The following is a 27151-nucleotide window of genomic DNA, read 5'->3' as shown; positions in this document are numbered from 1 at the left end:
AGCAAACCTGTCTTTTCCCCTAATGGACAAGGAGTTGCAGGGCGTTGCGATGCTGGTTTTGCTGTGTCCTCAAATGATTATTAGGACAATCAGCCACAACCCAAAGCCCTAAACCCCCCTGCAGACACACCTGTAGAGGAGAGTATAAAACACCAGGACTCACCAGACTCAGACATCCAGCTAAAAGGAGCAAAGCATCTCCAAGGAGACCAGACCTAGAAAACTTCCCATCCAGACCCAGAGCCAGATTGAACCTCCAGACCCTGAAGATGGAGATCAGCACCTCTTTGTCTCTCCTAATGCTGCTGCTGTTGGGACTCTCCCAAGCCAATCCCATCCATATAGATGGAGAAAACACCGATGAACATCTACATATGTCCGCTGGCGGCATTCTGACCACAAACAACCAATCCAGTGAGCTTCTTCTGGAGGGAGACCTGATCGTACCAAAACACAGAAATGCCATGAGGTGCTATCAAGGGGACTCATGCAAGTGGAAGAAATCCTCGAATGGTCAGGTGAGGATAGCCTACACAATCGGCAGTGAGTACTCTCCCCAAGAAAGGCAGATTATTGAGAACGCCCTGAGATCGTTTGCTTCTGTTTCCTGCATTCGCTTTGTGCCCCGTACAACTGAGACCGACTACATCATGGTTGTGAGCCAGGACGGCTGCTTCTCTTCTCTTGGGAAACAGAAGGGTCCACAGGTGCTCTCTATCAACAAGCGCGGTTGTATGGAAAACAAAATCATTCAACATGAGACCCTTCATGCCCTGGGCTTCCAGCACGAGCACACCAGGAGTGACCGTGACCAGTACGTCAAGATCAACTTTGCCAACATCGATCCAGGCCAGCACTACAACTTTGCCAAATCAGACACCAACAATCTTGGCACTTCCTATGACTACTCCTCAATCATGCAGTATCCAAGACGAGGTTTTGCCATCAACCCTAATATTGATGTCATTATACCTATCCCCAACCCTAACGTTGCTATTGGCCAGTCAACCACATTCTCAAGAATCGATATCGAGAGGATCAATCGACTATATCAGTGCTAAGACGAAGACAAAGTCAGAGAACAAGAGGATGATGAAGATACTTTGAAGCTGCAACACAACAGTGTTTTCAAAGTCTTCATCACTGTCATGGGTTTTGATTTGTGGTTGAAGGGTTTCAAATTATTACAAAATTAAAATAGGATAAATAAAACGTACATTAGAAAAGCTCAAATGTTTCAATGTCTGTTTATTGCCCAATAAGCTACAATATTACTGAATGTTGGCAAGTGTTTACAGTGTGTTCTGTACGTTTCGTTTCAGTTTATATATCCTCCCTGATATTATTATTCACTCATCATTCATTCATTCTAAATCCACAGTTCGTCTCTAATTCTGCGAAACCTGTGAAACCTGCACTTTCCCTAAACTGAACATTTTGGGTGTATTTCATAGGTGCACATATTGAGCCGTAAATTTGGAAGAAGATATTTAAACCAATACATACAGTGTACTGTACTTTACATATGTGTTGAGGTGAGATACATACGGTTGGAGTGTATGTCCTTCTGTTTCTCAACCCAAATCTACCTCGTGGTTCTTGTGGCCTCGCCGATGTGTCTCCTAGCAACCTGATACAACACAGTACTGTCACGCAGGACACTAAGCATTAGCAAAGAACTTATATTGACTATACTCTTTGGCATTAGTGTGTAGCGACGAATGTTTTTGCATTGCTGCGACTCGCTTGCTCGTGGAGTTTGCTATTCATTTTGTTCAACCTTAATGATTGGTCATGTTTATTATGACCAAAAATAGCATTGATTTTATATTTAAAAAAAATTAACATTTCGCAATTATTAAAAATGTACCTCGCCAAACCCAGCGATTCCCAACCTAGCGGCCCACTAATGGTCCGCTAGGGTAATACAGATGGGCCGCCAAACCAATGAAAACTAAAGTATGAAAAATGAATAAATGTCAAAATATGTATATATATCCTTTGGTAAATTATTATTACAATTCTTACAAATGTTTTAATTAAATTTTTCCTTTAATTCCTCATGACCGAAATGTCAATAGTTACGCTTGGCACTTTGATGAAAGACCAACTGACATTTCCGCCATAACTTAATGCATACACCCACTTCAATCCACTATACACGCATCACTTCCACATATTGCATAAGCCAAGGCAACAACTTCCGGTAGCTAGCAGTTTGTTAGTTCTCAAACACAATGCGTTTTTGTAGAGGAGTTCGGGTTGCCTTTCCAAAATGACAATCAACGATGGACATAAGCGTCCTATATACATATAACGTGTCCTTTGTTTTTAAAGCATGTCTATTTAAAAGAAAGACAGTTTAGTTTTTTGTTGTAGCCTGCTACATTCTACAGCACTTGTAATGTAAAATGGCTAATGGTTTGACAGCGTTCATAAGAACGACTCTTACTGAGGCACTTCTTATTTAATTCAGCATTTACTGCGTTTATGACCTGTTGGCCTATAAATCACCTGCCTTGCCCATTCTGATGCTCTGTTTGAACTTCAGCAGATTGTCTTGACCATGTCTACATGTCTAGATGCATTGAGTTGCTGCCATGAAAACGGCTGATTACATATTTGTGTAACAAGCAGTTGAACTGGTGTACCTAATAAGGTGGTTTATTCAAACAGTAAAACTAAAGTTTTTCAAAGCATGCTCTATCTTCTAAACCAAAGGGCATTGTGTATAAAACAGTATTCAGCTTTTTCTGAATAGTATACCCTTTACTTATTGACCATATGTCCAAACATATGTCCAAAGAGTAAGGAATGATTAATATTAGTCCTGGACCAGGAATTAATTGAAGTCTTGTTTTTATACACTCTCCTCTACAGGTGTGTCGGCACAGGGGATTAGGGCTTTGGGTTGTGGCTGATCTACATAAGCATCTTGAGTACACAGCGCAATCAACATTGCTTGCACTCCCTGGCCATGAAGGGAAAAGACAATTACAATATCATGTTCTGGGGGGTCCTGAGTGCATTATATGGTCAAATTGAGCCAATGCCTTTTTCTGAAAAGTATGAAATCACAAAATACGGTTTAGGATGCTCGTTCTCTTATAAAAACGGCAAGATTCAGATGAAGAATGAACAATGGTACATGCCGTGCCTTAATGTTACTGCCATGCAGGGTTTTTTTTATCCCTCATTAAAACAAAATACATATACAAAACAGACATATGTCTGATTAATCATTTCCTAAATCAACAAACCCAGTACCAGCTACTTTATAATTATATTGAAATGGTACAATACCTTTAAACTTTGATAATGAATGGATGTAGTCATTTACAACTAGGAAATACTTGACACTGTCTTAATAATTCATTCATTCAAGGAATCCAGGTTGAGATAAGTAAACTTACTTCCAGCAAACCTGTCTTTTCCCCTAATGGACAAGGAGTTGCAGGGCGTTGCGATGCTGGTTTTGCTGTGTCCTCAAATGATTATTAGGACAATCAGCCACAACCCAAAGCCCTAAACCCCCCTGCAGACACACCTGTAGAGGAGAGTATAAAACACCAGGACTCACCAGACTCAGACATCCAGCTAAAAGGAGCAAAGCATCTCCAAGGAGACCAGACCTAGAAAACTTCCCATCCAGACCCAGAGCCAGATTGAACCTCCAGACCCTGAAGATGGAGATCAGCACCTCTTTGTCTCTCCTAATGCTGCTGCTGTTGGGACTCTCCCAAGCCAATCCCATCCATATAGATGGAGAAAACACCGATGAACATCTACATATGTCCGCTGGCGGCATTCTGACCACAAACAACCAATCCAGTGAGCTTCTTCTGGAGGGAGACCTGATCGTACCAAAACACAGAAATGCCATGAGGTGCTATCAAGGGGACTCATGCAAGTGGAAGAAATCCTCGAATGGTCAGGTGAGGATAGCCTACACAATCGGCAGTGAGTACTCTCCCCAAGAAAGGCAGATTATTGAGAACGCCCTGAGATCGTTTGCTTCTGTTTCCTGCATTCGCTTTGTGCCCCGTACAACTGAGACCGACTACATCATGGTTGTGAGCCAGGACGGCTGCTTCTCTTCTCTTGGGAAACAGAAGGGTCCACAGGTGCTCTCTATCAACAAGCGCGGTTGTATGGAAAACAAAATCATTCAACATGAGACCCTTCATGCCCTGGGCTTCCAGCACGAGCACACCAGGAGTGACCGTGACCAGTACGTCAAGATCAACTTTGCCAACATCGATCCAGGCCAGCACTACAACTTTGCCAAATCAGACACCAACAATCTTGGCACTTCCTATGACTACTCCTCAATCATGCAGTATCCAAGACGAGGTTTTGCCATCAACCCTAATATTGATGTCATTATACCTATCCCCAACCCTAACGTTGCTATTGGCCAGTCAACCACATTCTCAAGAATCGATATCGAGAGGATCAATCGACTATATCAGTGCTAAGACGAAGACAAAGTCAGAGAACAAGAGGATGATGAAGATACTTTGAAGCTGCAACACAACAGTGTTTTCAAAGTCTTCATCACTGTCATGGGTTTTGATTTGTGGTTGAAGGGTTTCAAATTATTACAAAATTAAAATAGGATAAATAAAACGTACATTAGAAAAGCTCAAATGTTTCAATGTCTGTTTATTGCCCAATAAGCTACAATATTACTGAATGTTGGCAAGTGTTTACAGTGTGTTCTGTACGTTTCGTTTCAGTTTATATATCCTCCCTGATATTATTATTCACTCATCATTCATTCATTCTAAATCCACAGTTCGTCTCTAATTCTGCGAAACCTGTGAAACCTGCACTTTCCCTAAACTGAACATTTTGGGTGTATTTCATAGGTGCACATATTGAGCCGTAAATTTGGAAGAAGATATTTAAACCAATACATACAGTGTACTGTACTTTACATATGTGTTGAGGTGAGATACATACGGTTGGAGTGTATGTCCTTCTGTTTCTCAACCCAAATCTACCTCGTGGTTCTTGTGGCCTCGCCGATGTGTCTCCTAGCAACCTGATACAACACAGTACTGTCACGCAGGACACTAAGCATTAGCAAAGAACTTATATTGACTATACTCTTTGGCATTAGTGTGTAGCGACGAATGTTTTTGCATTGCTGCGACTCGCTTGCTCGTGGAGTTTGCTATTCATTTTGTTCAACCTTAATGATTGGTCATGTTTATTATGACCAAAAATAGCATTGATTTTATATTTAAAAAAAATTAACATTTCGCAATTATTAAAAATGTACCTCGCCAAACCCAGCGATTCCCAACCTAGCGGCCCACTAATGGTCCGCTAGGGTAATACAGATGGGCCGCCAAACCAATGAAAACTAAAGTATGAAAAATGAATAAATGTCAAAATATGTATATATATCCTTTGGTAAATTATTATTACAATTCTTACAAATGTTTTAATTAAATTTTTCCTTTAATTCCTCATGACCGAAATGTCAATAGTTACGCTTGGCACTTTGATGAAAGACCAACTGACATTTCCGCCATAACTTAATGCATACACCCACTTCAATCCACTATACACGCATCACTTCCACATATTGCATAAGCCAAGGCAACAACTTCCGGTAGCTAGCAGTTTGTTAGTTCTCAAACACAATGCGTTTTTGTAGAGGAGTTCGGGTTGCCTTTCCAAAATGACAATCAACGATGGACATAAGCGTCCTATATACATATAACGTGTCCTTTGTTTTTAAAGCATGTCTATTTAAAAGAAAGACAGTTTAGTTTTTTGTTGTAGCCTGCTACATTCTACAGCACTTGTAATGTAAAATGGCTAATGGTTTGACAGCGTTCATAAGAACGACTCTTACTGAGGCACTTCTTATTTAATTCAGCATTTACTGCGTTTATGACCTGTTGGCCTATAAATCACCTGCCTTGCCCATTCTGATGCTCTGTTTGAACTTCAGCAGATTGTCTTGACCATGTCTACATGTCTAGATGCATTGAGTTGCTGCCATGAAAACGGCTGATTACATATTTGTGTAACAAGCAGTTGAACTGGTGTACCTAATAAGGTGGTTTATTCAAACAGTAAAACTAAAGTTTTTCAAAGCATGTTCTATCTTCTAAACCAAAGGGCATTGTGTATAAAACAGTATTCAGCTTTTTCTGAATAGTATACCCTTTACTTATTGACCATATGTCCAAACATATGTCCAAAGAGTAAGGAATGATTAATATTAGTCCTGGACCAGGAATTAATTGAAGTCTTGTTTTTATACACTCTCCTCTACAGGTGTGTCGGCACAGGGGATTAGGGCTTTGGGTTGTGGCTGATCTACATAAGCATCTTGAGTACACAGCGCAATCAACATTGCTTGCACTCCCTGGCCATGAAGGGAAAAGACAATTACAATATCATGTTCTGGGGGGTCCTGAGTGCATTATATGGTCAAATTGAGCCAATGCCTTTTTCTGAAAAGTATGAAATCACAAAATACGGTTTAGGATGCTCGTTCTCTTATAAAAACGGCAAGATTCAGATGAAGAATGAACAATGGTACATGCCGTGCCTTAATGTTACTGCCATGCAGGGTTTTTTTTATCCCTCATTAAAACAAAATACATATACAAAACAGACATATGTCTGATTAATCATTTCCTAAATCAACAAACCCAGTACCAGCTACTTTATAATTATATTGAAATGGTACAATACCTTTAAACTTTGATAATGAATGGATGTAGTCATTTACAACTAGGAAATACTTGACACTGTCTTAATAATTCATTCATTCAAGGAATCCAGGTTGAGATAAGTAAACTTACTTCCAGCAAACCTGTCTTTTCCCCTAATGGACAAGGAGTTGCAGGGCGTTGCGATGCTGGTTTTGCTGTGTCCTCAAATGATTATTAGGACAATCAGCCACAACCCAAAGCCCTAAACCCCCCTGCAGACACACCTGTAGAGGAGAGTATAAAACACCAGGACTCACCAGACTCAGACATCCAGCTAAAAGGAGCAAAGCATCTCCAAGGAGACCAGACCTAGAAAACTTCCCATCCAGACCCAGAGCCAGATTGAACCTCCAGACCCTGAAGATGGAGATCAGCACCTCTTTGTCTCTCCTAATGCTGCTGCTGTTGGGACTCTCCCAAGCCAATCCCATCCATATAGATGGAGAAAACACCGATGAACATCTACATATGTCCGCTGGCGGCATTCTGACCACAAACAACCAATCCAGTGAGCTTCTTCTGGAGGGAGACCTGATCGTACCAAAACACAGAAATGCCATGAGGTGCTATCAAGGGGACTCATGCAAGTGGAAGAAATCCTCGAATGGTCAGGTGAGGATAGCCTACACAATCGGCAGTGAGTACTCTCCCCAAGAAAGGCAGATTATTGAGAACGCCCTGAGATCGTTTGCTTCTGTTTCCTGCATTCGCTTTGTGCCCCGTACAACTGAGACCGACTACATCATGGTTGTGAGCCAGGACGGCTGCTTCTCTTCTCTTGGGAAACAGAAGGGTCCACAGGTGCTCTCTATCAACAAGCGCGGTTGTATGGAAAACAAAATCATTCAACATGAGACCCTTCATGCCCTGGGCTTCCAGCACGAGCACACCAGGAGTGACCGTGACCAGTACGTCAAGATCAACTTTGCCAACATCGATCCAGGCCAGCACTACAACTTTGCCAAATCAGACACCAACAATCTTGGCACTTCCTATGACTACTCCTCAATCATGCAGTATCCAAGACGAGGTTTTGCCATCAACCCTAATATTGATGTCATTATACCTATCCCCAACCCTAACGTTGCTATTGGCCAGTCAACCACATTCTCAAGAATCGATATCGAGAGGATCAATCGACTATATCAGTGCTAAGACGAAGACAAAGTCAGAGAACAAGAGGATGATGAAGATACTTTGAAGCTGCAACACAACAGTGTTTTCAAAGTCTTCATCACTGTCATGGGTTTTGATTTGTGGTTGAAGGGTTTCAAATTATTACAAAATTAAAATAGGATAAATAAAACGTACATTAGAAAAGCTCAAATGTTTCAATGTCTGTTTATTGCCCAATAAGCTACAATATTACTGAATGTTGGCAAGTGTTTACAGTGTGTTCTGTACGTTTCGTTTCAGTTTATATATCCTCCCTGATATTATTATTCACTCATCATTCACTTCATTCATTCTAAATCCACAGTTCGTCTCTAATTCTGCGAAACCTGTGAAACCTGCACTTTCCCTAAACTGAACATTTTGGGTGTATTTCATAGGTGCACATATTGAGCCGTAAATTTGGAAGAAGATATTTTATTGACTATAGCATACTCTTTGGCATGAGTGTGTAGCGACAAATGTTTTTGCATTGCTGCGACTCGCTTGCTCGTGGAGTTTGCTATTCACTTTGTTCAACCTGTCATGTTTATTATGACCAATAATAGCATTGATTTTAAATAAAATATGAAAAATGTACCTTACCGAGAATCGCCTAACCCAGCGATTCCCAACAACATTTTGAGAAAACAAATGCATTTGTTTTCTCAAAATGTTGTAAAATTATTAAAATCCGAAAAAAATCCTGAAACCAAAAAACACGTTCGAAGCATTATAAAATTAAAATAAATAAATGTAGAAACAAGTTTTATCGAAATTAAGTTTCAAAATAGGCACTATTCTCACTTTTTGTTGTTGCCAGGTTCGATCAATTAAGAACTGTTCAGTGCACTGTCCTCCATGTAGTGTCAGTTAAGTAGCCTATCTTAAAGGCTCAATCATTGATAATAATATTGGGCTTGTTTTAGACTTGTTTAGATATATTAGGGCCATTATGACAAATTAATCAAATATTTAAGGAGCAGTTTCTGAATCTGCGGTCGCTTATTTGTCTCGCGATAGTTGGCAACCCTGCAAAAAGTTCTTCTCAACAACATTAGCCCGTCTGTCTCTCCCTTATTAGACATTCTCTGACATTAGGTTATAGCCTGGGTATAGCCTACCTATCTTAACGTACCACACTCTTAGAGAGTGGGCAAACTGTGCTTAGGCAGGAAGGATGTTTTTGCTTGCGCAACACTGGCTGACTGCCAATGTGTCTGCAACTCTACCTACAGGCCGCAGACAAAGACAGAAATAAACCCTTTATTTAAAAGAAATCCAACACATTTTGGTTTTTGATGCAAGGCTTTCGACGAGGGACTGCATCTCGTCGTTTTTAATCTATCGATGCTTGGATTTTAAATCAGGTTTTAAAGGTGAACATATTTAGCTAGTTAAAAGGTGACCATTCCTCTAACCCCGTGGATTTAACGTGTGCTACTTTTTTCTCAGTCAAATTTCAAGTCTCTACATTATATTCACTTAAACGTGAGCATTCCTTTATGAAAACGTCATCTGGGCTGCTTCAAACGGAAACGTGCTGGATTGCCAACTTTGTTATTCAAGACTGCCTGACCAAGGGTTCTATGGTAAGTCGTTTTCCCGTTAACTAACGCTACGTAACGTTGGGTTAAATATATAATAGGCTAGTATTGTGGTCACACGTATAAAGACAAATTGTTATTGTGTCGTATAGTATGTTTTTGTGTTCAGATTTGTACAGAAAGATGGTCTGGCGTCAAGTCATACAGGCACCAGTTTTACACCATCATGGCTACAGTACACACTTCTACACTACTACAAGTTAGCTAGGTTAGTTGCTCGCAAGATAGGCTGGCGTTTTCCTTGCCAAGGTGTTTTGGACTGTGGGTAACTATCTCAATTAGCTGTTAAATAGGCAAGAAGCAAACCACTGCTTTGTTTAAATGTATTTTTGGGAAAGATAATGAGACTTCTTAGTAAAGTTACATTTCGCAATGTCTAGCTTGTTAGCTAACGGCATTAGGCTGACAAGCAATTAACCCCAGGCTCTGCAGTACTGTCTGGACCCGATACTGAACTGCAACTTTTAAGATCAGCAGTTTTTGTAATTCTTTCTTTCTTGGTTATGGGTTATAAATGGCTACAAACCCACACCAACATGGCAATACCAGTTCATTTAACCACAGTGACACTGATGATGTGTAATGTTTTCACACAGGAAGAGATGTCAGGAGTGAGTGCGGTGAACTCGCCGCTTCCAGCGGCTACAACTCGTACCACCTCGTTCAAGGGTTCCTGTCCGAGTTCCAAATACGTGAAGCTAAATGTGGGTGGTGCGCTCTACTACACCACAATGCAGACCTTGACTAAACAGGATACCATGCTCAAGGCCATGTTCAGTGGCAGGATGGAAGTTCTCACTGACAGTGAAGGTACTGGTGAATCTATGTGACTCCTCCCGAACCATGTCAGGATCAGGATGTGATGTTTGTTTCAGCCAATATGACAAAAAGTGCTTCTTAACAACATTAATAATAATTGCCCAGTTGCAGTCCATTTGACTTTTGAATCATCTATCTGACGTTTTTATCCGAAGCGAGATACAAAAAGTGTATAAAAGCAAAGCGGAAAATAAGAAATGTGTGGTTCTAACTATATTTGGGTGCAGTACACTCGCACAACAAAGCTCACGCTCGATCGATGGCAGTTGGTGATTGATCGACCTCTGGGCTGCGTTTTTCCTACAGGCTGGATTTTGATTGACAGATGTGGGAAGCACTTCGGAACCATCCTGAATTACCTGCGTGATGGCGCGGTGCCCCTACCCGACATCAGACGGGAAGTGGAGGAGCTTCTGGCTGAAGCAAAGTACTATCTGGTGCAGGGCCTGTCAGACGAGTGCCACGCAGCCTTACAGGTGTTCAATTGAATGAAATTAACTTTATCAATCTTGAAGGAAATTCAATATATATTTTTTATTATTATTTATAATAATTCATTCCTTGTATGAACAAAAGACTCAGTGTGTCCATCATAGTTACAGATATAGACGTAGAAAAAATTTGAAACTACGAAATTATATAACGGAATGGTACAGGGAGCTACAAGAATGTACTGCCACTCTTGTGGCGCCGACAAACACCACCTTCAGCTTGGGGAATGTCCGAGGGCTGCAATTAAAGCGCTCATGACTATTGTTGTGTGTCTGTGGCACTTTAACTACTATCTCAGTCCCTGTCATTTCTGTTCCCGGTGACTCCAGAACAAGGACACCTACGAGCCGTTCTGTAAAGTTCCCCTGGTGACGTCCTCCAAGGAGGAGCAGAGACTCATCACTACCTCCAACAAGGTGGACTACCGTCATGGCAACGTCGCTAATGACAAGCATTGAAGTCACATGCCATGTTTTATTCATTCAGAATGTATAACTAATTTGCTCAATGTTTTGTAGCCTACGGTCAAATTGTTGTACAACCGAAGCAACAACAAGTACTCGTATACCAGGTGAAAATCACTAGTTTTGTTTGAGTTGAAACATTCTCTCATTCACAATGCCATAGCTTGAGGCAGGTGTGTACGTAAATAATTAACAAGTGGGTTCCGTTCCGTCTCCTAGCAACTCTGATGACAACATGCTGAAGAACATTGAGCTGTTTGACAAGCTCTCCCTTCGCTTCAACGGCCGGGTGCTGTTCATCAAGGACGTGATCGGAGACGAGATCTGCTGCTGGTCTTTCTACGGGCAGGGCCGCAAGATCGCTGAGGTGTGCTGCACCTCCATCGTCTACGCCACGGAGAAGAAGCAGACCAAGGTAACTGCCAGAACGAGAGCAAGCCTTAACATACAAACCGTATATAAATATAAACCTTTTAACACTCTTGTTCGTTACAATGGGCATGGGCGCTGCTAATTTTGGGCCCCATGAAGAGACCCTAACCCTCAAATTTGGCCCCCCTCCTCCTTATTTTGGTTATTCCTGTCCTCATTCAAAACTTTTAGAGAGCCCTTCCCTCCTTTGGGGCCCTGGGTAGTCAGTCCCACTTTCCCCCCACTTCGAAGCCCCTGACCATAGGAATAACTGTTGTAGTGTTCCCAGTGCCTGGTGTTCCTAATGCTTGACACCCTTGTTAGTCAGAATGGAAACAAACATGGATCTTAGGATATCCCAGCATCTACCAGAGCCAGGTGTACTGTAAGGCCGATCCTCTACCCTCAGGTGGAGTTTCCAGAGGCCCGAATCTATGAAGAGACGCTCAACATTCTCCTGTATGAGTCCCAGGATGGGCGTGGCCCTGACAACGCTCTGCTGGAGGCCACGGGGGGCGCCGCGGGGCGCTCCCACCACCTGGACGAGGACGAGGAGCGTGAACGCATCGAGAGGATCCGACGCATTCACATCAAACGGCCCGATGACCGCACCCACCACCACCAGTAACCACGACAACGGCCAGTAACCGCACCCATCACCGCCAGCAACCACGACAACCAGTAACCACTGCAACAGCCAGTAACTGCACTACCCACCACCAGTAACCATGACAGCTAGTAACTACTAAATTACATGACCTGTAAACACACCAACTCCTGTGACCACACCCACTAACCTTTACACTAAATACCTGCCACCACCACCAGGGGGCATATCTATCACTGTTACCAAAGATTTTTTGACACACAGTCACACTTTCCCCCATGACTACTGGGCCTCTAGTGCTCTCACTAGAACACTGGTCACCTGTATCTCTCCCTAGTACTGTATTATTAGAACTCCGTGGTGCGTTTTAATGGCATCATCAGACCACATCAGTGTTGATCTTTCCAGAAGCCCCTCTCAGGGCTTGCTAATGAACCAAACTCAACGGTCTTAACAAACCACCTCCGTCCTGGGCTCCCATTCAGGGATGCTTATCACTTTTGTCTTTAGAATTCATCATGTTGCCTTCACCCAGGAGGTTGTGCCTTATGTGTTTGCATTGAAGTGCTATCTACAAACTATCCAGACACTTTGCATTGCTTTAAAATGTTCCACAGGCATATATTTTATTGATTGTATTCCAGTTATTATACATACTGTGTAAAGATGCTACACTCCAACTATTAATCTTCCAGTTCTTTTTAAAACATATTTTTCTATAGTGAAATTATATTGATAGTATGAATGTGAGTATATGTACTGTATTAGGATTGCGCTTGTTACAAAAACGCCACCAGCAGATCAAATCATGGGTCAAACCAAGAAGGTTTTGTGTCTGTGCTACTTTACTCCAGCAGAGGGCGTACTGTGGCCACAACTACAATATATTCCTGACGTCAGTCTTGGCCCACCTTGTTTCTGCAGAGCTACCCTCTTGTAGTCTTACCCTGTTGTATCTAACCCAATTCAACTTGTCAACAAGTGAATTATGAAAGTAAGCTATGGTATATTTGGACAGTATATTTGGAGTGAAAACCAACAGTTCAGACCTGTAGATCTCCAGGAACAGGGTTGACCATGCCTGTAATGTGAGTGTTCTAAAGAAGGATTGCTGAGTCGTGTTAACACTGTGTTCTAGTGACATGTAGCCTTCTTGACGATTTTTTTAGATGCAGGTGAATGAATATCAGTGTTTCTTTTGTGAAAATGCTGATCGCTAGCACTACTGAAGGTGAAATAATTGAACAAACATAAGTGGAAGGTAGATCATTCCTTATCAGAGAATGTTAATCATTTCACATGTAGAACTGTCTTTTGCACTGTATTTATCAACTTTTCTAGAAATAAAGATTTGTATGAGTACACACGTGGTTATATATATTTTTTATTGTGAATATGGTATTGCATCCCTGGGAGAAACTATAAAAATTGACACATGGCTTTTGTCTTAGGACCACCCATCTTGTACATTACTAACATCTATAAAATGGGATAATGAAATCTACTGAAAATAATACCAAAAATGTATGTCAATATTTACAAATAAAACAGTAACATGTTAACAGCCATAGCCTGACAAAGTTGTCCATGCACCTGATTTACAGCTCACCAAAATACGCATAAGTGTTGGACATCAGTACTATTTTATTGATGTAAAAGACTACAGTATGAATAGAGACTTAAATCTCACTTGGATATTGCAGCTTCTTGTAGGTATGTGACCATGTTGGAGTTGTTTAGTTAAACTTCACAGAGAAAAAGATCAAAGTTTTCAACTGGAAGGAATCTCGGATCTATGCTGTCCCTGTGAGGGAAAGGCCAGGCTAGTCACAACCCCATCTGTGTGTGGTCATCATCTTGACTTGGCCTTTGTTGATTCCTGAATGTAATAATGTTTAGTGAGTTCATTTGTGGTTTTACACTGTACTCGTTACCAGTTTCACGAGAATTCAGAGTAGTCAGTCTTACCACCATCAAATGCCCGTTTTTAGCTCTGTACACCATGAACTCCTGTCCGCTCTTGAAGTCGACAAACCCTTCTCTGCCTGGCTGGATATCAAACCTTACACTACAGGGAAACACAAATGCACGGTCAGTACCTCGCATAAAAATTCAATAAGATAATTTTACAGTGTTTTTTTGTTAAGAAATATAAGGATTATTTCATTACCTCCCCTGAACTACTTTGATGCAGTTCTGCTTATTGGCCACCACACACAGCTTAGTCAAAGCCTCAAACAGGAAGTCACACTGCAGCACCAAGTCCCCCTGAAAAGATGAAATGCTTTTGATGTCAGACTGAGAGGTCTTTGCTGTTTAGTTATATATTTGTATATATTATATATATACAGTACCAGTCAAAAGTTTGGACACTTTTTCCCAGAAATTACATATTTTATTTGTATATTTTGTATACAAAGTATAATTTGTGTAACTGTAAACGGGCCATCTCTACATGCAGCCAGTTGATAATCGAACCTTTTTCTTGATGTCCTCACAGGTGACATGGAGGATTAAGAAGTTGTCACTCAGATTGCTGACTGACACACCTACGGATCAAACAGCTGAGGTAAGTAACAGACAATCACCTGTGAAAGACTACAAATCAAATCTTGATTTGAGCTTCACGTCACTTGATCAAATCAAATGTTATTTGTATGGTCCTTTTTACAAGCCAGTCCCAGAGTGCTTCACAGATGCCCACAGATCAACTACACCTATGCAGGAGACCGTCTCCCTCATCAGCGCAGGCGCTACCAACCTTTGAGAGCGTTGTACTCCACCCTCTGCTTCACCTTGGCCTCCTCCACCAGATAGGCAGCTGTCTGGGTGAAGATGAGCTGCCTGAAGCGAGTCCGGAAACCGTTCCTGTCATACTTGACCACTGGAGCGCTGTACTGTGTACGGAGGGGGGGGGGGGGGAGATCAGGATGAGGGAGCCTGAGGGAGGCTGGAGATAGCTCCATGTATCCTCAGACCTCTACGACAGTGTTATCACAGTTAAAGGTTTGTGGCGAGGGGGTTCGGGTTTGTTTACCTTGATGCGCTCATGCCTTATCGTCTGCAGGACTTTAATGTGGATGTCCTCCTCACCTGAACATAACAGTGTCACGTGAAATCATCACAGCAGCAAGTTGTAGGATGATATTAGATTGTGTCCAGGGGTTCGGAGGTGTCTTACTTATCCTGGTGTCCACGAAAGGTCTGCACACACTGTAAGGGTAGTTCTCCTTCCTCCCTTTGAACATGGAACTGGTCAGTCCTTTCAACTGTAGCTAGAAAATATGACACAATGTACTGTTTTAAATAATACACATACCCTCATGTATTTATTTGCTTGAATACTAATAAAACGTAGAAAAATTGATTGTTTCGCGGGTTTGTTACTATACGCCAGGACCCGTGTCACTTCCAGGAGGGCGTGTTGAAGAGGGGGGGGCGGAGCAGAGCAGGTAGTGACAGTGACTGTGCTTCCTACCTGCATCTTCTTCTGTGGTGTGACTCCTCGCACATACTTCCGTACCATGTGACGAGTGTACAGAGCCTTCAGCAGTTGAGATGTCTGCAGGGGCAAAGAGCAAGAACGGCTTTGTGTTACAAAACCATACAAAGCTGAATGGTACCATGTGTATACTCAAACAGGAAGATGTCCAGTAAGGTGAAACAAAGTGATATTGGAACTGTGCACATTTGATTCTCTGCTTTTACTTTATGTATGCACTTTTTGAGCGTCACTTTGGATAAATGTGTCTGCTAAATCATTTTAAAAAAAATTCACCTCCTGCATAATGGGGGGTGGTGTTAGCCAGGTGTTCTGGTCCAGAACGGATTTGGGTAGATTGTCCTTGAGTCTTGTAAGGTAGTTCTGCCTGACAAACGCCAGGTATTCAGAGTTGTCCAGGCATGTTGGCTGGTTTCTGGTCATGAAGCCTTTGATGAACCTACCCAAGAAAAAGAAAAAACATAGTGTCAATGTAGAGACAGCTTTTGTTTGTTTAGTGTCTGATGATTCACGGATGGGTGTAGATAATTCGACTGCAAATGAAAAAGTTGCAGGCTCAAATCACTAGCTGTGGATTAAAGTGTTTGCTGTATCGATACATTATTATTTTCACTGCATGTTTTTTGACCTCACCTCTTAATAACTTTCACAGCCCAGGCTCTTTTTTCCCGCTCTTTCCGGGCTTTCAAACCTCTCCAGCAGTTTTCTATCTTAGTGGCTAACAGCACAAAGACAGTTAGTAGAGCTGATGTAGAATTTTGATTGTTTTTGTAACACTACCATTCTCAACACTGCACAACTGGACGAGCACTGACCTGCTTCCTTCTGTTTCAGGAAGTTTTCCTTCTCCCTGTAGCCCTTGTATTTTGCCTGGATCCTTGTTGCTGTAACAGAAACACCTAAACGTCATGATGTGTTTGTCTTGAAAATGTAGGCTGTATTTTCCATTAATCGTGATAATTATTCATTTGTTTCCTTTCATATGTCTCTGCTGATCATTTATCTTGAGATACTTGACAAAAAATATATTTTTGCTTCTGTTGGATGTGCTGCAATGTAGTCATCCCTCCATTCACAGTTTCAAATTGCCATTTTTATACAACCATCGTCTTAACTGTGTTAACACTTGCTTCTGGGTTTTGATCTCAAATGGAGACAAGGTTGGTTAGTGTATGGTTCCATCCCATCAAGTAAGCTCGGATTGAGAAATGTTTTAACATACACGTACTGTCATTTGAATTGAATATCTCGTACAGAAACCCACCCAGCTCATGCTTGCAGATCTCAAAGGCGTCTTCAGTGGCAAACAGGGTTCTGGGATGGCGGATGAAGATTTTGGTCCTTTAAGAGACACAAGGTAAACAACAACAGTGAGACTGCCGGGGGGGGTGTCTCCAGTTCAACCCCCCCCTCCTCCCCCCCCCCCTCCTGCCAAGCTTGTACTTGCAGCTCACCTTCCCAGCTTGTACTCGTTGGGTTTATAGCCCAGGTGTTTGACCAAGAGCTCCACCCCCTCTGCTGCCGTGCCCTTCCAGTTGGGCCAGGTGTCTGGACACAGAGGCTTGTACCTGAGATGGACCACACACACACGTAGTTAAAAGGTCTAGCTAAAAGGTTCGGTTAAAAGGTGTAGTTAAAAGGTCTAGCTAAAAGGTTCAGTTAAAAGGTGTAGCTAAAAGGTCAAGCTAAAAGGTTCGGTTAAAAGGTGTAGTTAAAAGTGTGGGTCTAACAGCTCCTACCTCTGAAGGAAGACCTCATATCTGCGTCGGTAGGCAAAGCCGGCTCGCCTGACCCTAAGGTGCTCCATCAGGCCCAGGTACTTCACCTGGTGCCTCACTAGCACGTCATCAAAGCGCCCTGTGGGGGGTGGGGACACGGGTCAGTGTCAGTTGAGGGGTATAGAGGTCGCTGGTTCAAATACCCCCCAGTACCGTACATCGATTTGATTAAAAGCACTAACACAACACAACATACAGCAGATACAGTAGCACTCCGCAGGGCATGGGGTAATCTACAGAATGTGTGTGTGTGTGTCTGAGGTACCTACCTGGCTGCTTGCCATCGTTGGGCTTCAGGCAGCGTACATACCACGGCTCCTTGGTCATGAGGATCTCAGCCAGACCCACCAGACTGGCCTTGAACTGAGTGGCCACCTGGAGAGACACACCAAACACACCCACGACAGGTTCAGGGGGTTAAAGATGAGATGCTGTATTCTTGTAGTTGAGGTGTTGCACTGTGCCTAGTAAAAAAACAGATAGTTCCTGAACTACTGAACTGTACTTATGATCCTTGATTTATTTATTTTTTGCTCCATTTTCTAGATGTAAAATGTGAATCTTATCAAAGTTTTGTTCATATCGCCTTTTTTTTTTTTACAAGAAATATCAGAACAGCAGCAGCAGTGAGGGGATGTGAGGTCGCACGTAGTCAGAAAAAGTCTCTCTCTCTCTCTCTCTCTCTCTCTCTCTCTCTCTCTCTCTCTCTCTCTCTCTCTCTCTCTCTCTCTCTGTCTCTCTCTCTCTCTCTCTCTCTCTCTCTCTCTCTCTGTCTCTCTCTGTCTCTCTCTCTCTGTCTCTCTCTCTCTCTCTCTCTCTCTCTCTCTCTCTCTCTCTCTCTCTCTTGTCTCTCTCTCTCTCTCTCTAGCGTCCTCACCGTCTCAGGCCTCCGCTTGCTGTCCGGCTCCGACGACGGGAAGCAGTGTTTGACGATGGCGTTCTTAGACTGACGCATGACCTGAGGGTCAGACGAATAACACGCAGGGATTAAGACGCCGCTGATCCATCTCTCCGAGGCTGTGACCACGTCTCATGACATCCCAGCTAAGCGTGGAAGACTTCGGCTCTCTGCCACGCCTGAGTCTTTTCAAAGGACCGCCACTGGCAGCACGATCACAGACAATGGTTCTCCTCCTTAACAGCACTGTTGGTTTATTCTAAAGCAATGCTTAACAATCTGCTATCTATAATTCACAGGTGTGCTTGATAATGAATAATTGAGCGGCTAGCCAGGAAGCAGATTAGGAGACAGAGCTCTGGGCAGCCCTGGACAGCGGGCACATGTACCTCCTTAATGTTCCGGTACAGGAGATCGTTATTCTTGTCCAGGAACCCTGGGAGAAGCAGAGGAGAGTGGTTAAGAGATGGGGACTGGAGATATGGAGTTGGAATATGAAGGGACTGTTGAACTGTATTAGAACGACCCAAACGAGGACATGGGAAGAGCGAAAGAAAGAAGGATAGAAGGAGAGTGTGAGCGACAGAGTTAGAGAGAGAGAGTGAGTTAGAGGAAGAAAGAGAAAGCCGAGGGTGACCCAGAGGAAATCCTCTCTCACCGACCACACAGTATGTGACTTCCCCTGCGTAGTGCAGTAGACGGAAGTCTCCTCGCTCCAGTGTCTTCCTGGTTTTCTGGTCGGCCAGCTTGTGTCTGCAGGATGCGCAGGAAGAGAGAAAGGGATGCTTTGCTCTGGCGTGACAGTGGTGAACATTGACCTTTGACCTTAAACTTGACCTTTGTCCCGTTTTGATTGGGCACGTCACGTCAGACGTGGCCAATACTTTCTCGGGGAGAGACTCACGTGACAAAATGCGGGTGCCCGCCCATGGTCCCCTCCAGCTTCTCCAGGAAGGTGAGGTCTGTGGCTTCTCCTGGACGTAAACACTCCTCGTCCTCGAAAGAGGAAACAACAGGTGACGATAACACGTGTGACGATAACACGTGTGACGATAACACGTGTGACGATAACACGTGTGACGATAACACATGTGACGATTACAAGTGTGACGATAACACGTGTGACGATAACACGAGTGACGATAACACGAGTGACGATAACACGAGTGACGATAACACGAGTGATGATAACGTGTGATGATAACACGTGTGACGATAACACGTGTGACGATAGCACGTGTGACGATAACACGAGTGACAATAACACGAGTGACGATAACACGAGTGACGATAACACGAGTGATGATAACGTGTGATGATAACAACTCACACAAATCCACGGTGTCGTACTGGAGGTTTGTTCTGTCCACCAGGAAGTCTTATTGTTTACTCACTAGTATTGAGATGATGCCTCTGTATTTTTCCTCAACTAAGTCACAGATGATCTTGTTATTGAAGTATGGCACTGGTTCCCACTGGAATGATACACACAAAACAGTTTCACTTTTGCAATGCTTGAGAATGTTTGTAATGCATGTCACCTTCACCCTTAACCCTTGTGTTATCTTCGGGTCGTTCTGACCCATCAGTCATTGTGACCCACCGTCGTATTGCGACAACTTTACCGCATACAAAAACAAAGTGAAGCATTTTCTTTTAACCGTTGGGCTGTCTCAGACCCCCCACATTGCGAAGGTTAAAAGAAAATTATTTTTATTTGGTTTTGTATTGGGTAAAATTGGGTAAACACAACGATGGTTCGTTATGAACCTTTGGGTCATGTGACCCGAAGGCAGCACGAGGGTTAACACTCTCCCAAACTGTAATATTGCCTACAGCTCTACTCCATTCTAATATTCCATATCACTCTACCCAACACAATAATATTACACATGACTACGGATTTTTTGTTTTGTTTATCACTCTACCAAATAGTCAATAGCAAATAGCAAACAGAATTAAGGACGGACAAACTGTTTACTTCAATCCCCTCCATCTCGTACTCCTCCTGTTCAGACTTAAGAGTCAACTCAATGAAGAGCTGCTGCAGTTTCTCGTTGCAGTAGTTGATGCAAAACTGCTCAAAACTGAAACATATCAAACACAGTCACTGTAGGATCTACATCACAGAGGGGTGAGACTGCAGAAAGAACCAGTGTGTCTGTGATGTCCTTACCTGTTCACGTGGAAGACTTCAAAACCATAGATGTCGAGAAGGCCGATGACTGTTTTCCTTGACGAATCCTACAGTTGTCAAAGAAGCAGCACTTTGTTTTAATTCGTAAGAAGCTTCATGTGGTTTTCATCCTCCCAGACTTTGCTGACACTTGATGTCCACTGGAAGGTACTTCCTTGGATGGTGGGTAAGTGGTACTGTATCAACTCACCTTGTTCGCCAGGGACTCGTTAATCTTGTTCACCAGCCAGGTGAAGGTCCGGCCATAGATTGCTTTGGCTAGGGCGTCCCTGGCATACACTGCATGTTCCACTGTGAAGGGACTCAGCACCTGAACAGCCCGGCAGACAGGCCCCGACAAACATAAACAACCAAAATACAGACTGGAAATGATTCCAGCTCATTAAGATGATTATACAGTTGATAAAGATTATAAATGTATTAAGTTGTTATAGGTGCAGCTCTATTAACCTATGTGAAACTCTCAGTGACATCGCTTGTAAAAAGGGCACCACATTTCAGTTTTGATTTTGAATTTGATTATACAGGATACTTCCCTGTGTCAGCTCTCACCTCCTCTGTTTTGGCCTCGATCTTCCGGTGGGTCAAGCCCTTCTGCAGCACCTGGGCGGGAATACCCAGCAACTGACCAGGAAACCAGAGGAAGAACCGACCACACACCATTGCAGCACGTCGGTGGAAAGACAAGCATCATGAGGACAAAGTCAAATTACATTTACATGTAGTCATTTAGCAGACGCTCTTCTCCTGAACGACTTACAGTAAGTACAGGGACATTCTCCCCGAGGCAAGTAGGGTGAAGTGCCTTGCCCTAGGACACAACGTCATTTCGCACGGCAGGGAATCGAACCAACAACCTTCTGATTAATAGCCCGACTCGATAACCACTCAGCCATCTGACCCCCAGAGATGTTCTACATGTAACATGTAAATGTTCTACATGGCCAAACAGAGCCTTTATTTAGTACGTTGAATGACTCAGTGTGTTAGTAGCTTGATAGACTTAGTGAGTTAGTATATTGATAGTGACTTAGACTGTTAGCCTACTTAGTAAGTTGATAGTGACTTAGTGAGCTAGTATGCTAATAGTGTCTTAGTGAGTTAGTAACCTGATAGTGCATTTAACAGCTACTTAGTAAGTTGATAGTGACTCAGTAAGTGAGTTAGTAGGTTGATAGTTCTTTAGCTCGTCTCTATTTCAGAGTAGACCTTTATCCGGTCTCACCTTTAACAGCTACTTAGTAAGTTGATAGTGACTCAGTAAGTGAGTTAGTAGGTTGATAGTTCTTTAGCTTGTCTCTATTTCAGAGTAGACCTTTATCCGGTCTCACCTTTAACAGCTACTTAGTAAGTTGATAGTGACTCAGTAAGTGAGTTAGTAGGTTGATAGATGTTTAGCTTGTCTCTATTTCAGAGTAGACCTCTATCCAGTCTCACCTTTGACAGCCAGTGTATCTCTGGACTGTTGTTCAGGACAGCGTACCCTCTGTGGTCTGCCTCAAACTTGACATTTCCCAGGTGGAGAACACTAGCGATGATTCCGAACAAGTTCTGAAGCAAGGAACCAGAGAGTCTTGATCAACTGAGATCCTTGAAATTGGTCATCTGTAATACCAATCTCTACATTTCTGATATATTTGTGTGTAACTTGTTTTGATCGACTGCTGTAATATTCACCCACCAATTCAGCCATCCATCCATCCTCCGCTGTATAGCCATGCATGTATTCATCTTAGACACATACTGTCTTGAATGATGAAGCCTCACCTCTATGTTGCTCTCACTGAAATCTATGACATCAAGGGCTTTCCTCACAGTCTTCCAGTCAGTCTTATCGTTGATGGAGCTCACTTTGGCACAATCCCCCTGATGCAAAACAGGAGGCATAACTTCAGAGGGAGTCAGCATGATTTGCTCACAAGTCTTTTGGGGCCAGGACCAAGTCAAGTCTAAAGTATTTTAGGATCAAGTCCAAGACTCAAGTCTTTTAGGGTCAAGTCCAAGTCAAGTAGTTACAGTAGATGAGAACAAACCATGAACGACTGTTTCAGTCTCACCTGTACCAGGTAACTGTACTGCTGACAGTTCCTCTCCAGGCCCAGCCAGCGCAGCAGATCCTCCTCCCCTCCCTCCACCAGCTGGTAGAAAATATGGAAGTTCCTCTCTCCATGGTTTTGGTGGACAACCCTGGACTTTTCCAGAAGGTAACTCAGAATGTGGCCTCCAACCGCAGCCCCCTTAGACGAGAGCATCGTCACAGCATGTAAAGGTGACAACGTACACTCACGTTCTACATTCAAACCATTTCCTCCGGAGTGTGAGGTCCCCATGATGTGTTACTGGATGTCAGTATTCACCTGATGGTCAAACTGGATATCCATGTACTTCCCAAAGCGACTCGAGTTGTCGTTCTTCAGGGTTTTGGCATTTCCGAAAGCCTGCGAGAGGGATTGAAACGCACACAGCAAATTTCAAACTGTTCCTTTAACCCTTGTGTTATCTTCGGGTCGTTCTGACCCATCAGTCATTGTGACCCACCGTCGTATTGCGACAACTTTACCGCATACAAAAACAAAGTGAAGCATTTTCTTTTAACCGTTGGGCTGTCTCAGACCCCCCACATTGCGAAGGTTAAAAGAAAATTATTTTTATTTGGTTTTGTATTGGGTAAAATTGGGTAAACACAACGATGGTTCGTTATGAACCTTTGGGTCATGTGACCCGAAGGCAGCACGAAGGTTAACACCAGGGCTGTTTACTTAGGTCCGTCTCATAAGAGGGGACCTACATAAAACACTCAAAGAGTAAAATGAACACTCATGGTGTTCAATGAACACTTTGAAATGTGCCGTGTGGGCAGTGATGAAGAGCTGATGAAGCACACACACACCCAGGAACATGTACATCCTACCCTCTAACACACACAACTCCTGCAACCTTTCGAACGTGGTCACCGGTATTGACCTCGAGCACGGGGTTGGAGAGAAGCAGGCGGTCTCGGACGTTGTCCAGGAGTTTGGTGCTGGGGCAGCTGACGGCATAGAACTGGAGGATCTTCTTGGAGGCCTCTGTCTTCCCAGCACCACTCTCCCCTGAGATGAGGATGAAGTGGTGATTGAACTCGGCCAACATGGTGCGGTACACGTTATCCGCCAGGGCGTAGCTGGAAAGGTTTATGACAAATGTATTGAATATTTATATAGGTATACATTTTATATGTATATAGAATCTAATGTTATACATGTACATGTTTTACTTTATTATACTATTAAAGATACACATTGTTCTTTAGTTTATCTCCAAGGCATGCACCACAAATGACATGGATCTTACATGTGTGGCGGGAGTTCAAAAAAGTTGACGCCCATGTATATGTCCATCTGCTTCTTTGAGTAGATGTCCAGTTCTTTGTAGGGGTTGACAGAGACTAGGAGCGTGCCGATATAGGTCTGTGGAAAACCGAATCATGTCATGTCACTGTCAAATTCAATGGTATTTTTATGGCCGCTTTTACAAGCAATGTCACAGAGGGCTTCACAGACGCCCATAGATCGGCACCTGTATCCAACCTAAACTGTCGCGGAAGACAAGGAAAAACTCCTCCACTCCTCCAGAGACGGTTGATGAGTCAAAGAAATGATGACCATTGTTTTTTTCAACAGTCAGAATATATATATATATCCCTTACAAGGTAAGATTAGATTAAAGCTGTTGAAGAGCAATGAGAAAATAGACTTTTGCGCCTTGCTGGGTTCAGAGGACACGTACAGAACATCCTGTATTTAATAACGAGTAGGTTTAATCACTGCAAATGACCTCTGCAACCTCAGAAAAGAAGGTTCACCACACAGCACCACCTAGAGATACAGAGACAGTCACATGGCTGCTGGTTCAGCAGAGCTGGGTGCCAGGTTTGGGATAGAGAGAGAAACTGCAGCCCCCAGCTATCTCTCTCTTTCTGTCTCTATCTGTCTATCTCTCTCTCTTTGTGTCTCTCCCCGTTTTTTTCCTCTTTCTAACACTGTTCAGGTCAGGTCAAAGAATATAGGCAGAGAGAGACGAGCTGTCGTAATATTGATTTACATCACAGCAGATAGAGACAGGGTGGACCACTCGCACAAATTAGGTTTAAAAAGGTGTTTGGGCAGAGAGAGAGAGCGGGAGATTAGCTTCTTCATGTGAGCAGAGAGAAGGGTGGATGAGATCAGGGTGGAGGATCACTCACGTAAATGAGGTTTTCGTGGAAGCGTTTCCTCAGGTTGTCCAGGAAGGCGCTCTCGCTGGTGTAGGCGTCGAGCAGGACGAAGTCCTGGATGCCCACGCGGTCCCGCGCCGTCAGGGAACCCTCCATGTTCCTCAGGATCCGGTTACAGCGCTCCTCCAGGCTCTGAAACAAGCACACCCCAGATCGGTGTCAACAACAACAACAACAACCGCAAAAAAACAAGACGAGGAAACCACATTCCTGACCACGGAAGACTGCTCGATTACATCTTATATCTTAATTACACAGCTAACACCTGTTGTTGTGAAGAAGTTCAGTCGGTGACCGAGGAAAGCTAGAAGCCTCATGTCATACATATGGAGCTGAGTGAAGTGACCTTTTGACCTTGGAAAGAGAGATGTCAAGTCTCACTGAAAACTCCTAGAACTTTTTCAATGGAGATCTTCATTGGAGGTTTCTAATACTTTAGGACTAGGCTTAATCCATGTCTGGGAAACTGGCCCTCAGTGTTTAGAATGACATAGTATAATTGTTTTGGGTCTTCCCTCACAGGTACCTATTTTGAATTGGTGACTTTGATAAGTCATGGAACCTCTCACTGCCTGATGATGCAATGTTCCTACTTCCTGTTTTCCACGAGTTATCAGTTATAGGAATGTCACCCGCAAACACACACACATACGCATGCAAACACACTGACACACACACATGCACCCATTCAAACACACAAACACACTCATACATAGTCATCTACGCACAAGCACATACAGACTTACACACACACACGTATACACAGACGCTTGCAAACACACCTACACACACACAAACATTGTTGCCCCAAAACAGCCCTCTAAGTCTTCCTCTAAATCTGTCCTCTGGCAGTATCTGGCACTTCCAGTTGGTGTGACCGGTGCCCTTGGGCACATCCTCTTAGTGCATGACAGACCTAAGTTGAGCCGTCACTATCTAATCTACTTCAGCTTCCATGTCTTCCATCAGTCACGTTTATCAGAGACGGAGACATGTGTTGCAGTGGGCGTTGCCAGGGGGGCCACAAGCTTGGTCCCCCCACCCCCCCCCACCCCCCCCCCCCACCCCCCCCCACCCCCCCCTACACACACACACACACTCACACACACATACATTGATTCCAAACTTTTAGCTTTTACAAAACACCCACATTCAGCAGTTGAACACACTTTGCAAGGTCAGTGATGACAGGAAATGTGTCACCCCAAAATAACTACTGGACTCATCTGCCACCGCCCCGCCCCGCCCCTCCCTCCCCCTCCCCCCCGCTCTCCACCCCCATGAAACATGTCCTGGATGTGCCCCTGGGTACCTCAACCTCCACTCCTGTCAGTAACAATGCTGAAAACATGACAAAGCCCACACAGCCAGTGAAATAAACTTATCTTAAAATGACTGACTAGTCAGACTATTAACATTAAAGTCCCCAAATGAACCATAGTTACAATAATAACAACTCATTTGCAGAAAAAAACTGCTGTTGATTTCTCGCTCCTGTGGGAAATATCGGGTGACATTACTGGCCAGAGCTGCACACTTTAATTACAGTGCTATGACAGTATCATACTATCAATGCCTCCCATGTCTGGCTCAGGTCTCTGCAAAGCTCACCTGTGGCCAAGATTCCTTCTTATTGTAACTGACACTCACAACCCCAAGATTAGCTTAGCCCAAAGTTTCCACAGATACTTGCGATCGATTCTTGAGGAAAAAAATCGTAATTCCCTACCTTGAATGACAATGCTCTCCTCTGTGTGTAGTGTTTATGCCATTTTGCTCTGAGCATTTGGCTTTATTTAAGGGGATCGGCAGCATGACAGGAAACATTGACATATTGCCCCCACCGTTTCCGCTAATAGGAAACCATCAATAAAGTTAGCGACAAAGGAAGTAGAAGTGATAGTTAACGTGTGTAGGAGTGTGTTTGAATGTGTGTGTGTGTTAGAGAGAGAGACAGATAGATAGATAGAGAGAGAGAGAGAGAGACAGAGAGAGAGAGAGAGAGAGAGAGAGAGAGAGAGAGAGAGAGAGAGAGAGAGAGAGAGAGAGAGAGAGAGAGGGAAAGTAAGAATGGGGTCTACCTATTCAAACCATGACCGTAGTCAAGACAACAATTAACCTATTATCAAACTGCTGTCTACCACATTCTTTAAATCCAACAAAATGACCAGTCTCATCCAGCCCTACTCAGCAAAAATAAGTCGAAGCCAATTACCCTCCCTATTCTCT

The 27151-nt window shown here is 43.3% G+C and overlaps 5 protein-coding genes across 6 annotated transcripts; 4 read left to right on the top strand and 1 right to left on the bottom strand.

The window, feature by feature from the left end:
* On the top strand, positions 1 to 1061 carry LOC134034052 (high choriolytic enzyme 1-like). Its single transcript, XM_062478379.1, has one exon. It carries the CDS (start codon positions 270 to 272, stop codon positions 1059 to 1061), a length of 792 nt encoding a protein of 263 aa, XP_062334363.1. The 5' UTR covers positions 1 to 269.
* A 2356-nt stretch (positions 1062 to 3417) lies between these two features.
* Positions 3418 to 4478, top strand: LOC134034051 (high choriolytic enzyme 1-like). Its single transcript, XM_062478378.1, has one exon. The coding sequence runs from the start codon at positions 3687 to 3689 to the stop codon at positions 4476 to 4478; it is 792 nt and encodes a 263-aa protein (XP_062334362.1). The 5' UTR covers positions 3418 to 3686.
* Positions 4479 to 6834: 2356 nt separating this feature from the next.
* On the top strand, positions 6835 to 7895 carry LOC134034055 (high choriolytic enzyme 1-like). The gene has a single exon (XM_062478383.1). It carries the CDS (start codon positions 7104 to 7106, stop codon positions 7893 to 7895), a length of 792 nt encoding a protein of 263 aa, XP_062334367.1. The 5' UTR covers positions 6835 to 7103.
* Positions 7896 to 8943: 1048 nt separating this feature from the next.
* LOC134034044 (BTB/POZ domain-containing adapter for CUL3-mediated RhoA degradation protein 3-like) lies at positions 8944 to 13656 on the top strand. Its single transcript, XM_062478371.1, has 8 exons — positions 8944 to 9271; positions 9348 to 9484; positions 10096 to 10309; positions 10625 to 10794; positions 11140 to 11226; positions 11329 to 11381; positions 11494 to 11689; positions 12095 to 13656. Exons 2-8 carry the CDS (start codon positions 9398 to 9400, stop codon positions 12311 to 12313), a joined length of 1026 nt encoding a protein of 341 aa, XP_062334355.1. The 5' UTR covers positions 8944 to 9271; positions 9348 to 9397; the 3' UTR covers positions 12314 to 13656.
* Positions 13617 to 26679, bottom strand: myo1hb (myosin IHb). Of its 2 annotated transcripts, XM_062478341.1 has the most exons (32): positions 26652 to 26679; positions 24893 to 25054; positions 24001 to 24116; positions 23632 to 23830; positions 23025 to 23105; positions 22725 to 22904; positions 22435 to 22533; positions 22105 to 22218; positions 21220 to 21291; positions 20858 to 20977; positions 20647 to 20714; positions 20452 to 20557; positions 19865 to 19945; positions 19375 to 19466; positions 19129 to 19223; positions 18860 to 18906; positions 18450 to 18530; positions 17842 to 17947; positions 17534 to 17651; positions 17249 to 17362; positions 17059 to 17135; positions 16610 to 16678; positions 16428 to 16512; positions 16071 to 16233; positions 15771 to 15854; positions 15474 to 15567; positions 15330 to 15385; positions 15054 to 15189; positions 14771 to 14841; positions 14463 to 14560; positions 14261 to 14360; positions 13617 to 14171 (listed from the first exon to the last, which is right to left on the bottom strand). In XM_062478341.1, the coding sequence occupies exons 2-32, from the start codon at positions 25016 to 25018 to the stop codon at positions 14145 to 14147; spliced, it is 3075 nt and encodes a 1024-aa protein (XP_062334325.1). In that variant the 5' UTR covers positions 25019 to 25054; positions 26652 to 26679; the 3' UTR covers positions 13617 to 14144. The 2 variants fall into 2 exon arrangements, with proteins under 2 accessions (XP_062334325.1, XP_062334324.1); XM_062478340.1 differs by having other exon boundaries at positions 18860 to 19223.
* Between the last annotated feature and the right edge of the window lie 472 nt (positions 26680 to 27151).

The sequence above is a fragment of the Osmerus eperlanus genome, chromosome 14 (genome assembly GCF_963692335.1).
Source record: "Osmerus eperlanus chromosome 14, fOsmEpe2.1, whole genome shotgun sequence".
NCBI lineage: Eukaryota > Metazoa > Chordata > Actinopteri > Osmeriformes > Osmeridae > Osmerus > Osmerus eperlanus.
The sequence above is the reverse complement of the archived record's forward strand: the minus strand, read 5'-3'. Positions and strand labels throughout refer to the sequence as shown.

Coding starts and splice junctions, on each gene's coding strand:
- LOC134034052 (XM_062478379.1), top strand. CDS start 270: ATGGAGATCAGCACCTCTTTGTCTCTCCTAATGCTGCTGCTGTTGGGA.
- LOC134034051 (XM_062478378.1), top strand. CDS start 3,687: ATGGAGATCAGCACCTCTTTGTCTCTCCTAATGCTGCTGCTGTTGGGA.
- LOC134034055 (XM_062478383.1), top strand. CDS start 7,104: ATGGAGATCAGCACCTCTTTGTCTCTCCTAATGCTGCTGCTGTTGGGA.
- LOC134034044 (XM_062478371.1), top strand. CDS start 9,398: ATGAAAACGTCATCTGGGCTGCTTCAAACGGAAACGTGCTGGATTGCC. Junction 10,795..11,139: donor AGTGCCACGCAGCCTTACAG/GTGTTCAATTGA, acceptor CGGTGACTCCAG/AACAAGGACACCTACGAGCC. Junction 11,227..11,328: donor TCATCACTACCTCCAACAAG/GTGGACTACCGT, acceptor AATGTTTTGTAG/CCTACGGTCAAATTGTTGTA.
- myo1hb (XM_062478340.1), bottom strand. CDS start 25,018: ATGGAGGGTTCCCTGACGGCGCGGGACCGCGTGGGCATCCAGGACTTC. Junction 18,531..18,859: donor TGTACCGGAACATTAAGGAG/GTACATGTGCCC, acceptor TCTGACCCTCAG/GTCATGCGTCAGTCTAAGAA. Junction 15,568..15,770: donor CACCACAGAAGAAGATGCAG/GTAGGAAGCACA, acceptor CATATTTTCTAG/CTACAGTTGAAAGGACTGAC.